Consider the following 14,585-nt stretch of genomic DNA (forward strand, 5'->3'; position numbering starts at 1 on the left):
GAACGAAGAAGCCGAGATGTTGACGGGAGGTAGCGATTCGTCGTTAGGACAAAATTAGCCCTTTGTTTCCGCTTGTCGCTTGTCTGATTTGGAGAAGCTTGAAGTTAGCACTCGCAAAGGAACCTCTAGAAAGCCCTAGAGGTTATAAATCAGTACAGCTGTCATCGACTGCCGCACCCGCAATAACTACGACAGCGAAAGAAATAAGAAAATAGGGTAAGCCCGAAGTGGTGTGTCATCAGCGCATGTGTCGGCAAATTGCTCACCTCGATACCTTGTGTACCTCGTGACATGTGTGCGAATAATCTACAAATAAAATGCCTGCCTCTACATTTTGCCATAATTCTGAGTTCAGAGAAGAAATGTGGGAGGCCGCATGAGGCGGCATCTGGGCATTGCATATGGCAAGATGGCTAAAAACCACCGGTACTCGAGCAAGCGCGGTTCTTAGTGGAAAATAAGGTAATAAGTGGATAATAAGGAATAAATCGGCTCGAGTCGATCCAAAAACGCTACGACGGACTCAGATTTCAGCTTGAATTTCCAGTTAGAAATACTTATAGATATCACTCCTACATATATATATATATACGGTGTAACAATTTCGAGCTGTTATTAAGCGCCCGCTGTGTACGTACCACGGGAAAATCATTTAACAACTGATTCGGGACCATTCATTCCGCCCATGTATAGGGTACAGTCTTATGCTTTGATGTAGGCAAAATTAACGGAGTTTATACAAATTCGAGTTTTACGTCTAGTATTGCCATTCAGTCAGACAGATAGCTGGCTCCAGCGCGAAACGGAGTCTGTCTGTCTGTGCTCGGGTTCGAACCTAGACCGCAACATGTTCCTAAGATTAGAAGGCCTGGCCGGATACGAGTACAAACCGGATCCTTCCTCATTGTCTATGTTGATATATAAATTGTGTTGCTCTTATTTGCTGCGACGACACATCGAGTTTGCTCGGCTGAGAAGATGGCTTGTTAATTTCACAGATGATAGGCCTCTCGGTTCATTAGTCATGTAATACAAACATCTATACTATATGTTTCGATAGCACGTTTCCATGTTAGCGTTCTTTTTTCTATGTATTTCATTGTTTTGTGTGCAAATCCAGGACTAAATCGTTAAATCCTAAACCGCCTTACGGGCAATCTACATTTGCATTCATTTAGTGGAATAGATAGGTTGTTTAGATATATCATAACGAGATTCACCAAACTATTTAAACATCAGACGACCTCGCGTAGCTGACTTTTACAATTTTTAGCAGTGTCATGTCATCGGTTATGAAATAGCACGTCGCGTCTGATCGGAGCGGGGTAGGCAGCGGTAGATGGAATAGGAAGCGGACGAGTAACGTACCTCGATGCTGTATCGTACGTCACTGTCTATCTTCATGTTTAAGCTTAGAGCGCTAATTAATATCCTTTTTTTTTTTTGCATTATAGACCTCTTCCGCTTTCTGAATTTAGCAGATATGAGTCCAAATTTAAATTTATTAGCATGTTTCATAATTTTTGCACGGGTGAGCGTGATCGAAGTCAACTCAAAGGAAACAGGCATCCTTTGGAGGATAGGTTACACATGCCGCTGTTAGACGTTACTCGCGGCGCGGCGAGTGACCAGTCACATCATGATGTCATTTTTTTCTGCCCTTGTTTATTTTACCGTCTATTTACGTTATTATGCATAGAAATGTGTTATTTCGATTATTATTATTAGCGTATTACGCATCTGACATGAATGTACTGAAATACGTATGGCGCGGGAATCCTTAGAAATGGCACGGTTACATCATTTGTCATAAAAAATGTCTTCTTCGATGAAGTGATTAGTAGGCACTGTTTTGAGGCTCTCCTACAATGTTCAAGGGATGATGCATGTTTTTTTCCTATTTGACAGGCGCAATTATCAAAAATAAATTAAGTACTATACAGCGTTATTCGAACCGTTTAAATCATTTCCGTTATCAACTACTGGACCTCTTAGGAGAAGGCGAACTCTATCAACGATACGTGCAGCCAAAAGCGAGTCGATAAGCTAAGTTTACAATTTTTCTCAAAATATAATTATCTCATAGATGGCATAGGAAGAATGTTATAGTTTATCCGCATCTGTAAGTACTTCTGCTATTATTACCCGCTTCAAAGCGACTTAACTATCTAATGTTGATATAGCTAAAAAAAAAAAAGCAGAATATAACATCATCTCGGATTCAGTGGATGGTTCCTTCAATTGACTCGATCATTTTCGCTAAATAAAAGAATTTTTTCAGCATAGTTTATAATTGTCTCAACTTATTTAAGGAACTATCTTTCCAACGGAGCGTCATTTGTCATCATCATATCGTTATCGATACCCTTGTCCTATGTACCTAAAAATTACCTACAATAATGTTGAGTTGCCTATTCAAAGGCGTCTTGCTCGAAAACGCACTCCAGTGTATAGCAATGATCCGGTAACGGATACAGCGGCCGCGCTAAGTGCATGCGTTCCTGCCAGTATACCGTACAAGCATCGTATTAGCATCAGCTACGATATCTTTTGATTCTGTTTATTACGAATATCTTAATGATACGATTATAATTAGAGCGTGCGTAGTTGATTAAGCAACAAAGGAAATTCTAATTGTGATTCTGACTGGCTCGGTTGTAATCGTGACATTCCCGTTCAGCAGTTATCTTTTCTTACGATACCGTATTACGTGCCCGCGACGTGTCCTTCCTGTGCGATCTTCTTATGGTTAACAGCAGGCATCATTTAGAAATGGGGCTTGTAATGTTAAGAGATTTGTTCTATCTGGACGCAACGATGATAAAGGCGCTTACGTCGCTCTTGACGGGAAAGGTAACGCTGAACCAGCAGCACAACTGTCTGCAGACTGGTCATATTGAAAATCGTCATTCGTCGCTAGCTAGATATACGCGAATCTCGTTGCTAAACGACGACGGTACTTCACTCCTGCTTAGAAAATTACGTGGAAAAAAAAAAAGAGGAAAAAAAACAATTTAAAAAAAACAGGTCCGCGATCCTTGAACTGTCGTTTGTTCGGAAACGAAACGCTTGGGACGTTGTAGCAGGTAGGACAAATGCAATTGTAGAAGCGGTAATATCATGTTAATTTCCATTGTACTTTTTATGCAGGAACATTTCTGTAGTGTTATTTTCGCACGAAAATCTTTTGAGATAATACCATGTTACTGTCATGTATCATTACATATACTAAATCATTTGTAGTTCATCCTCTGACAAATTGTGTTATCGTGTTGGTGAGCGCAATGGAATCGCTTAATGCGATTAGAGCGTTGGGTGGCAGTTATTATCTCACCGCTAGCGTTGGAAGCTGTTTCAGTGGAAAAATAAGCTCCTTTTATTGTGGAAATTGGAAAACGCTATGATCTGCCTATATTGAGAGAAGTACAAAAGCTGACCTCGAATATATTATAGTGAGTAAGATTTTAAGCTACGTTTTCTATTCATAAGTAAGAATCATTTACTTCAAACTTAAGCCACATTTTCCTATATTTGGTTAGCATCCGACCAATGTAACGGAGGACGCTTTGATTCTTTATTTACGATCGTTATAGGCCATATGTAAAGAAAAGTGTTTTCCTTAAGGTCTATGATGTTTTCAGAGGGACCGCCTTACGCGTAGAGTTAGACACGACTATGCAGCGCAATGGCAGCAGAAAACGAGTAGTCGTTAAAAACAGTGTCTAACAGAAGTACTGCAAGCTATTAAATATATTGAGTGTTATTTGTGCTTTTTATTTTTAGCTCTATTTATTCAGACATTGTGATAGATCCCTTCTATCGGTTTATATTATAATAAAGTCCTATTTTAAGTACTTTGCTCGAGCCGTCAGACAACCCACACAGATTTTCAAGATACTACCAGAGGGTACCCAAATTAGCGTTTATTATTCCATTCAAAATCTACGTTTGCAACAAGGCGCTCACTGCCGACTGACAATTGGTCAGCGTATGATGTTTAGCGGTAATTTCTCACGCGTATACCTGTCTTCTACTATTTTAACGTTTGGGCCCATCTCTCAACGCTGCGATTACTTCGTACTACCCTCGCTTGACCTTAACTTGATATTTAATTGCATATGTCGTCCGTACATACAGCACACTGCAGATAAAATCATCACAAAAGTCCAAGCGAAACTTAAAGTACAACGTACAGAATTATCTGAAAGGTATATGTGCGTTAAACCCATAGGACGATGCCTTGCCGGTATGAGTCACTCACTGCCCATGAAACTTAAGCATGAGATTAAATGTCAAAAAAATGAAATAAGACGGCAACGGTTTATGTAAGCCATATGACAATAACCTATGGTACGGATAGTAAACCGGCTACATCAAGAGCCTGAGCCACGTCTAAGCTTCTTATAAAAGCCCTTTGCGGCAAAAAAAAAAATCACCAGAAGGTCATGATACATGAACGGTGTTAGAATAAGTACTTGAATAACGAGCTTTAGCCCAGGGCGCGCTAGAAGATGCAACGATTTCCATTTATCTCACCCATAGCACACGCGCAGTAACGTAGTCGGTCATCTTTTCTTAGGACGACACATTTGAATGCCGCCTTTATGCACACTTACGTTAGTTATAAACAAAAAACATTATGTACGCGAATGACATAACAAGCACAGTTTCTCTAACATTGTATTATTCAAGATGCGAATGCAGCGTTGCAAAGTTCAGTACAAATGTGATAATATTATCACCTTACAAACTCAACTTATGCCAGGCCAAGAAGACGCGCATGCATCAACCTCAATAACCCCTTATATAAATGAGAATTTTTAACTATTTCTTCTATTAATGGCTCTTAAAAACCTAAGCATATTTTTACTAGGGCAACTTAATACTCTGGCTATTATTCATACGCAACTTAATGTAGAGTTATGTCACCAAAGAAGATCTCAGCGATTTCCATTTGACAAATCTATATGGTCTCTATCCAAAAACTGCCGTGGCAAAAGGACCACAAAACAACTTGTACTTACGTTGTTAAAATCAATACTGTTATGCGTTATTTTTCAAGGACAGTTTCGACAATCGAGCCTAGATGCCGCTTGTTCCGTTGTCCAGTTTACCACGAGAACCTCTAGAGTGTGCTACGGTCTGGGCATGCATTCAAACTTTTTATTAAACTAATTGCAGGATACTTCCAGAACGTCTGCGATTCTACAACCATGCCCAGTTCCTGTCCTATAAACCGTTAGGCATCAGATCCTTTTATGAGGACAACTATCGATGGGGTCGTTCCTCAGCGAATTCTTGTTTTGGGAAAACTGGGCAAAGCTGTTCGAACATTCAATATTCATTGACATGATATCTGTTTTTGACGTAGACTATTGCAAAACGAATCATTTATAAGCGAACCGTAGGAAACGACTATTTTTATTGTGTGAAGTATTTCCACTATGCGCTACGTATATATGGGCATTTCGACATTTTGAGATCATTCGGCATTTTCTTTTCTTTTCTTTGATAGGATTAGACAGAGAAAATTAGGTTTTAGTCTCGAGGAGCGACATACATTTTTCAGATAATATTGACATAAAAGACCTTTCCAATTTTCAATGGGTTACGTTCTCATTGCTAACAGCAAATACGGTATGTCCTGTAAGGAAACCTAGCAACTGCGAAACGTCCCTCATTCTTAACGATCGGGTTTATTCGTATCAGAAGTCTGTGTGATTACGTTAACAGCTGCATATGGCAGACCACTCAATCTAATGCTACCATTCTGGCTTTCACACCTAATTTTTACACCGAATATATCTCATAGTGATTTATGCAATAACGCTAGGCCGCAAGATCGTCAGTTATAGATATATACCTGCTCATTGGCAAAATTCATTTTTACTATACGCTTTTGTATCATAACGCTATCAATATATCGTGCAAACGTTGTACAGCTGAAATAACAAACGCTTTTTGGAACTAGATAATTAACAGTGAGCATTCGAGTCGGCAGTAATCTCGACAATTGTCTCTATAAATTATCAGCGTTAGCACAGCGTCCCTTAGCTTTGGCCTATAATTGTCTCGTTACTAATGTGCTGTTTATATCTAGATACATTCGATTTCGTAGTGAAAAATTTCCTATATCCTAGCACTTGCAGATGTTTGAATTAAAACAATATTTTTTTTTTTTTTTGGAGTCAATCTAAAAGCATAACAAACAATTTTATCGACTGATCTCTTGTCTGATTTCTGCTATCAATATAAACAAGGATTAGTGTGACGTATATAATGTACTCGTTGTATTAAGCTGTGCAGAGGTTCGCGTGACGCGTGGATATGGCTCATCAATTCTACGGGCTTTTTGGCTAAACATAATCTATTCAGGAGCTGGTTTAATGAATATTTTTTGTTCGGCCGTCAACGAATGGAACGTAGACCAGACAGGGTCACGAAACCATTCATTCATAACAAACCTTTTACACATTAAGCGTTTTCGAAATCGTGGTAAAAACTTGCTAACAATAAAGTAAACCTGGCGCAAAAATTAGACTATCAGTTTCAAACGAAAGCAATTTTCCCCCTAATGAAAATAGAAATCTATGTAATCGGACAGGTGTTTGTAGCTATGGTCGTATCTTATGCATAGTTATCTTATGTACAGTTAAAATGTAGTTAAAATTAAACCAGTGAAACACTAACATAAATCACTGACAATAAAGTGTAGCAGGCTGTAAGATACGATCGAAAAAAAACCAAAAAAAAAAGGAAAAGTCTAGTTTCGCCTACCATGTAGGTAGCCAGATGGATTTTCTAGAGAACAGTTTATCCACTTGAACGATGTGAGAGCTTTTATTCGTGAGAACGAAACTATGGCGTCTAGCTCGGGGACTAACTTCGTTACTTCGTACTAATTACTCGAATTATTCTCTCCTTGGTCAGTTTTCAAGATGTCCTTGCTGTGCTTCGGATTACAGTTCTTGTCGTTATAGTAACAAAGATATTTTCTATGCGAGTTGAGGTGCGGCACAAATGTAGTTTGCACTGAATAGAATATTAGAAATTATTATCACTATTAGGTAACCTTATAATAGGTTAAGGTGACGATTAGGTAGGGAAGCAAGAACAATAATCTATTGTCAATTGGATTATAGTTCTTGCAATATACAATGATAAATAGAACGGTGTTTCGATCTGTCGCCAAGGGTGTCAGGTTGTTGTAGTAGGACGAAATCAAATTTTCATTCAGTCATCAGCAGATGTAAGTTTAGAGCAACAATTAATTAAGATCGTCGCCATAGATCGCAGCCATTAATAAATGACTGACTGCGAGCCTTAAATTGACAGAAGTTTTTCACCTCGTCTTCCGGTGGACCTGGGCTCAAGGACCTTGCAACGGTATGACGGCATCTCTGAATAGCTGCAGAGTGATGCCTACGATTTTAGCACTGTCACAAACTCTGTCCCACGGCAAATGGCAGTTATTCGATAGGGTCGTTAGCAGCGACCGCTTTAAAGCTCTAACAGGGAGTCGTAGAGCACAGTCACTGAGGTACGAAGCTTGAAGCTTGAGTCCAAGTTAACGCATTCTGTCTTTGAAAGTTCGCTGTAGACTCAGATATTTATTCTTGCAGTATATAGATGCATTGAAGAGATACTTATAAAGTATGAGTCTGTAATAACAAACTTAGCGACTAGTTATTAATTGGAATATAATATATTAATATCTTCTTAATACAGCTACGGAAATCACCATCGTCCGGTGACAGCGACCCAACTCCGCCATCACAGCTATTGGCATGGGGCAAGTTCTCGTCCTCTGCTTGCATGTACGACGTACGATGTTTTGAAGGCGACAGCTGACTCAAAGGGCAACATGCCAGCAGTTGTGTCGTGTCACCAGGGCATCAACAAGAACTACGACCAGTTTGCGCAAGATGTCAGTATCTGCCCCATGACCACCACTCAGCCAAGCTGCGGCACGTTATACATACAGGGAGTAACCCGTAACATGCAGCTGAATACAGAGGCTTTGTGATACGTTACTAGCTTGTTAGAGCCTCCATTAACTGAGCCTTGATTGTGACGCCACCGCAAAACAGTGCTAGGATCATACTTACCAATAAATTAGCGTGCTTATTCAGTTAGCTGGGGCGTCAGAGGAGAGGTTGTATCAGTTTTAGAAATGTCCACTGATTTTATCATATGTCAAACGCCCAAATGAATTCAACGAATCAATGTATGTGTTTGAAATAAGGTTTACTAGAAAGATACGTTCAGATGTATAAATACTATCTATCTTTTGTCTAATGAGGTCGACAAATTGGCCGGAGGTTTGCTAAGTCTAGGCTACCCAGTCTCAACAATGGTGGGAATCATCTCCGCGAACGTTTATGAGTACATGGTCGCTCAATTTGCGACGGCTAAACTGGGCTGGATATTTGTTAACATTAATCCTGCCTTTCAAACGCCCGAACTCGAATACGTACTCAATCTGGTAGGTTAAATACTTATCAGAGGTCTAATACGGGATTCATTCCTACACATTAACATATGGAATCTGATGCATCTATGTTATATCTGTTGCATATATGTGCTGTATCTACCTATACACACTGTAAATTGACAGAGGTAGCTTAAACAAGTCACTATTTTAACCGGCGGCTAATTCTAGCACTCTTTTTTTTTCTAGGCCCAATGCAAAGTTTTGCTTATCGGCGAGGAAAAGTATAACGTGCAGAATTTTCATTGTATGATGTCGGAACTGATACCCGGACTGGAAAAAATGGTACCAACTCAATTGAAATCAAAGCGGGTTCCCCATCTTCAAACAATTATAAACCTTGGATCAGACAAAAAAGGGTTAGTTTCTCTTGACTTTAACGTTAAAGTTCGTGCAGTATTTTATATTTATAGGTTAGTAACTCGGCAAGTCGTAAAGCCAAATCGCAAGTAACTTTCGTGACTGTGAACGAACATTGCTTTCGTGTCTCGTTTTAAATATATTCACGAAAATAATTGCGTTTTATTCAACAGTTATTCAAAAAAAAAAAAAACAAAAAGACTATTTTTTAGGCAGTTTTGCTATCGAACATGTGAACAGGCTGTAGATATATAATCTATGCGTTGTATAGCATAACGAGAGACCGACGTACCCTTTGTCAGGCGTTTAGGACGCACTTAATTCTGCATGCCGTCGATGCAAAAAAGGATGGTAATATAAAACAAGGATATCATTTTGTCGTCCAGACGGTTGGCCTGAAACGAAGTATATTCATGCCTAGTTTTGATCGTAGTTGAATCGTATTGCTAGGTATAGCAGATTACCCATTACAGGGGTAGGGCGAGAAGTAGTTATCTAAATGATATTTTAGTGGTTGTGTGTTCTATAAGGACATTCTGGAGGCGTATACGCCGGCGCTTTCCCGCGCCGCGGACCAGATCAACTCGAAATTAGATGTTGACTCATTTACAAACGTACAATTCACGTCTGGGACAACGGGCTACCCAAAGGTGATCAATTCCATCTTATTAAAAATCGACTTGTTAATTCGATAGGGTTTACTACAGAGTTCCATTGCGAGCCAAATAATGTATGCAAAACAATGTATGCAGAGGCAGCGAGCTTCATATTATAAATATTTTAAACACTAAATTCAGCTTTTTTTTTTTTCTCACGTAAATTAGTTTCGGTCACGTATAATAGCTTTGTATTGCTGGTGACACCTTATAGGTTCATTCGTTCAACATTCACTTTGGTTGTTTCAACATAGTACAATATGTAGGTTGCTTTGTTTGTTGGTTGATAACTTAGGCAGTACCCCTTACACATCACAATATCGTGAACAATGCGCGGACTCTTGGAGAGTGGTCAGGTGTAGCTCAGGACTCCGCAGCTTCCGTATGCTTAAACGTGCCGCTCATACATTGTTTTGGATGTGTCATTGGCTCACTCAGTGCGATCATTCACGGCGCCAAACTCGTCATGCCAGCCCCACGGTTTCAGGCCGCAGCCGCGTTAACCGCGATAACTAAACACAAGTAAGTGTCTACTACTTATACCGCTTAATTCACGTATATTCTAATTATTCGAAGCTCTCACACGAAGTTGCAGTAGAATCTAGGCTGGCTGACTGAAATGGCGATAACTTTAAAACAATCATTTGGCCCGAGTTCCAAATAGGAGCCTCTCGGATCGTCGAAACTAAACTTCGCTTTGAAAGAATCTCGTAGTCATGTACACTTTTCGCAAAGCAAACATGAGCAGAGTATGGAGCGGCACAAAACAACTTTTGCAGATATAAACATACTATACGAACGCTTCAACTAAAATGATCGGACGTTGTTGGAGATCCGTTCTTTCATGATTTACGTCGCTAACTTTGTGTAACTCATGTTATTCTCGCATAGATGTACGATGGTTTTAGGAACTCCAACTATGTATGTAGACATGCTGTCTCAGTTAGACCCCACCGTTCATGACCTGACGTCACTCCATTCAGGAATAATGGCAGGGTCACCATGCCCTCTCACTCTCCGAGAGAAAGTGATCAAACAAATGGAACTAAAGACACTTCATGTTGGTACATTTCATTTCACTATGGCAATTCTCTATGTATTTTGTACTCTTTAAAATCCGTTATATATATGCATCTCGACGATCGTTGCCCAACGACAACATACAGCTCCGCAGAGTAATGATACATCAATTGCAGATTGCCTACGGCTCAACCGAAATGAGTCCTGTTGTGTCGTTTACTCAACACGAACTGCTCCAGAAGAGACCAGAATCCGTTGGAATTGCTATGGACCATATAGAGGTAACACTTGTCCTAAACGCTTGTGAACGAGTAAGAAAAAAAAAAACCGATTTCACTATAGAGAACAAACTCCTATACACTAACTTTACGTGTTTGAGTTGGTCTTCAATGCGCCTAAGTTTTGCCTCATTCCACGGATCGGGTAACGGCAATTTTTGCGCTGTACAGGATTTTGCCACGTTTATGTAGCTGGTAGATTTTTTGATTTAACTATATATTAGCTGGGACACGACAAATGTAGGTAAAAATCGTGGACAAAGAAGGCAAAGTGGTGCCGTTTGGAACGCGCGGTGAACTCTGCTCGAGAGGATACCATGTCTTTCGAGGCTATCTTCATGAATCAGATAAGGTTGGGGAGATCATTGAAAACGGATGGTTCCGTTCAGGGTAAGTAGGTGCGCTAGACACGAATGTTTGACTAGCTTTCAGTATCTTCCAACGAAAAATAATTTGACTTGAAAGCGAGGTTATTTCTGAACAAAATTATCTAGAAACATATGGTGTATAATATTAGCATATGTTTTTAGATAATTTTGTTCATGCTTAATAAATATACGTATATAAGCTTGAATATATATATATATATATATATATATATATATATATATATATATATATATAAGCATATCATGTTTTTGCGAAAGTTTCAACTTGTCGACTTTTATTTTAGCGATGAAGCTGTCATGAGTCCTGACGGTTCGCTAACGATAACAGGCCGTATCAAGGACATAATCATTCGAGGCGGTGAAAATATCTATCCTGCAGAAATCGAAAACTTACTGTTGGGAATGCCACAAGTTAGTTCTGTAATCTAACGTCTAATTAATAAATTATCTCATTAAATCGAGGTATGGATGAGGCGAATGATATCGATCTGTTTGCACTCTTGAATCTAATTGGTTGTCTGTAGTTTTTGATTTTTTTTGTTGCGTCTTCATTCTATACAATGGCGGACGCAACTACCTCCCAAAATACGGCGCTCGATAAAAATGAGTTACAAACAACGTACATTTCGTATTGCTAAATACGGCAAATTGCCGACGTACCTTGTCTGTCCTATGCCTGGAACACCTGGCTACAAGTGGAATGGTGACATTCTACGAACCGCCGGCGGACAAAGTGTGTGCCGAAGCGCTAACAAACAGCGCGTCTGACTTTAAGCGCGGGTGAGCGGAAGCGAATGATTTTAAAAGCTATACAGCGAAAAATCAGAAAAAAAGCGTCCATTTTTCTGTCGTGACACAAGCTGAGGTCAGAGCGTCGCGCTATGAAAGTCCGTCTGCAAGTGACAATAGTTTTGCGTACTGTCTGCGATTGACAAAATAGGTACTTAATTTATACCCCATACAAGGTAATAAAAAAGGAATAGGCCTTTTTGTTCCACTCGGCCCCGTGGGGCCGAATGTTAGCGTGTATGAAATATGTAGAGGCGTCATAAACTCGAAATTAAATTGTTGCGTAGCAGAAAACCTTGTTCTCCGAACAGTTATGAAGGTGTCAAACAACAAAATAAACAACGAAGCTATTGATTCAGTAGATTTACCGTTAACCTTTTATACGCTATAACCGAAAGGGTACCGCAGCCATGTGGCTGCTGCCTGCTAGACATGCGCCGATGCCCGGTTACTGAAAATCTGTTTGTCTATCTGGTATACGCATCTATATATATATAATGGCACGCGATGCATTTGTTGAAGGTCGAAGAAGCCTATGTGTGCGGCGTTCCGGATGAACGTATGGGAGAAGAAGTTTGCGTTTGGCTTAGGGTGAAGAAAACCAGCAGTGGTGTGATCAACGAACAGGCTGTAAGGGACTACTACAGAGGAAAGGTACCTACCCACAAACGACCTTAGCCAAGAAAACTATTTGCTGTTTAGTAAACGCATCTATACATTAATGTAGTCCATTAATTAATGCAGAATTACATTTTTTAATATTATATATTTTGAGCCTAGTATATACGATTACGCTAATTTAGTCGCTTGTCAAATCATAGGGAACCTGCTTGCTAGGTTTGCAACCTAACCCAAAATGAGCAGTGCCTCTGAGGAACACTACGCATAGTCACTTTCGCTGACTGAGTTCTGAGGACCCTGAACACTCTTTGTACAGAATTGAATTGCCGTCCCGTTTAGAACTTCGATTATATTTGAGGTGCGTTTTCGGCAGATCGACCGTATAACATCGTTTGTAACCATACACTGACACTGTTGTTTTTCTAATTTGGTCGTTTGCAGTTGGCGCATTTCAAGGTGCCACGGTACATCGTGTTCACTGACACATTTCCAAAGACTGCCTCGGGGAAAATACAAAAGTTCAAGATGCGAGAAGAAATGTGTCAAAAATTGGGCATTGATAATACTGGACTTTAGAGGAAATAGAAGAGTTCTATTTACTGAATGCACCCTCCTCAGAATTAAGAGGGCAATAAGAAAACACCAACCTACTACATATCCATTGTTTTTAATTTAAGTAGCTCGATTCATGTTTAGGTGACGGATATTGATCCCGAATTGTGGCTACTGCAGCGCTCCTCCTTTCGATAGTATCTTAGTATAAACTATCTTGAAAAATAGTCCCTAATAGATGCTTACGGTTGCTTTATTTAGTAACGTGAATATCGTTATACCTAAATGAATCCCTTTCAAGTCAGGGGCGCTTGTTTATCGTTGATCCATGGGCAATTTCGTTTCGGTTATTCCGGCAGTAATGAATACCCTCGAGTGAGCGAATTCGCTCTATACATCAGTTCGTTCGATTCGTTTCTATTTACTGAAACTACGGTAGGCGTAACCATATACTAGAAGTAGTTGCAACAGTACAACTGTGGGGACAGGACGATCCTGTCCAGCGGAGTTGATCCTTACCCTTTCAAATTGTAGAAGAAGCCTTGCAAGACTGATTTCAAGACTGGATGATATTTAGTAGTAGTTTTCTTTATACATGATGAGATTTTCAATGTCTTTCTGTTGCAGATTTATTTGGGTATATTCAGTCTACGGCTCAGTGGCAAGACTGAGGGAACTATCATGTCCAAAAGTAGAGCTTTACTAAGAATTGTACAATCTAGTCATATAAAAAATTACCTAAACTAGGAAGAGTGCAGCTTTTTAGAACGACCGTTCTATCAATTGGCCACGACCAAATACTGCTATGCAGACGATTCGCGCGGGCCTAGATTTGAACCTAGGCCAGTGTCTCTGGGCGGGATTGCCATTTGTAGAAGTATACTACCATTGGAAAAACATGGATATTAAGGAGGTGAATTTGGGAAGGGAACCAGATACAAATAAAACATTGATATGAAATAAACTTGAAATAAGTTATGCATGCTGTACTGCAGTGTGATATAAGGCTATGCAGGTGAAACTACACAAAAATGAACTGGGGCGGGTCTATATAAAAAAATCTGAGCTAAGGCATGCCTACAGGATATTAATGAATAGAAATTTTACTCTTAAGTTCATTAGTGCGAACGTTACGGTAATTTTATTAGACATAGCAGCCTGCGTTTAATTAGTTACAACCATTAGTCTTCAAGCGATTTCGATGATAGCTTTGAACAACCGCCTGTTTGTGTGTCCTAGTACCTAATTTTGCTCTATTCTGCCTTACCTGTCTCCAAGTAGCCTAGGTCGTCAGAACACTTACGAATACAGGGCCGAATCAGTCGTTTAGGACAAATATAATCGAAAGTGTAAACTATAAAATCTACTTCGCTTTAACGAAGGGCTATGTAATAGACAGATAATTTGTAGGCACTTTATATAGCTATAT

The 14,585-nt window shown here is 39.6% G+C and overlaps 1 protein-coding gene and 1 long non-coding RNA gene across 8 annotated transcripts; one reads left to right on the forward strand and one right to left on the reverse strand.

Annotated features, from left to right (window-relative positions):
* Nucleotides 1–1,482: 1,482 nt before the first annotated feature.
* On the reverse strand, nucleotides 1,483–7,336 carry LOC147754303 (uncharacterized). The gene is made up of 2 exons (XR_015316912.1): nucleotides 6,778–7,336; nucleotides 1,483–2,967 (listed from the first exon to the last, which is right to left on the reverse strand). It is a non-coding gene; the product is annotated as an uncharacterized LOC147754303 (long non-coding RNA).
* Nucleotides 7,337–7,388: 52 nt separating this feature from the next.
* Nucleotides 7,389–13,259, forward strand: LOC111254120 (uncharacterized). 7 transcript variants are annotated; one of them, XR_015316909.1, is made up of 13 exons: nucleotides 7,389–7,540; nucleotides 7,729–7,927; nucleotides 8,303–8,485; nucleotides 8,681–8,850; nucleotides 9,363–9,501; nucleotides 9,803–10,029; nucleotides 10,399–10,567; nucleotides 10,704–10,808; nucleotides 11,050–11,195; nucleotides 11,479–11,605; nucleotides 12,506–12,637; nucleotides 12,805–12,962; nucleotides 13,046–13,259. XR_015316909.1 is itself a non-coding variant. In XM_022814651.2 (12 exons), exons 1-12 carry the CDS (start codon nucleotides 7,389–7,391, stop codon nucleotides 13,178–13,180), a joined length of 1,884 nt encoding a protein of 627 aa, XP_022670386.1. In that variant the 3' UTR covers nucleotides 13,181–13,259. The 7 variants fall into 7 exon arrangements, 4 of the variants coding, with proteins under 4 accessions (XP_022670386.1, XP_086830831.1, XP_086830830.1 ...); XM_022814651.2 differs by lacking the exon at nucleotides 12,805–12,962; XM_086974705.1 differs by lacking the exons at nucleotides 12,805–12,962; nucleotides 13,046–13,259 and adding an exon at nucleotides 11,891–11,974.
* Nucleotides 13,260–14,585: the final 1,326 nt, after the last annotated feature.

This window comes from Varroa destructor, unplaced genomic scaffold, assembly GCF_002443255.2.
Source record: "Varroa destructor unplaced genomic scaffold, Vdes_3.0 BEIS01000007.1, whole genome shotgun sequence".
NCBI lineage: Eukaryota > Metazoa > Arthropoda > Arachnida > Mesostigmata > Varroidae > Varroa > Varroa destructor.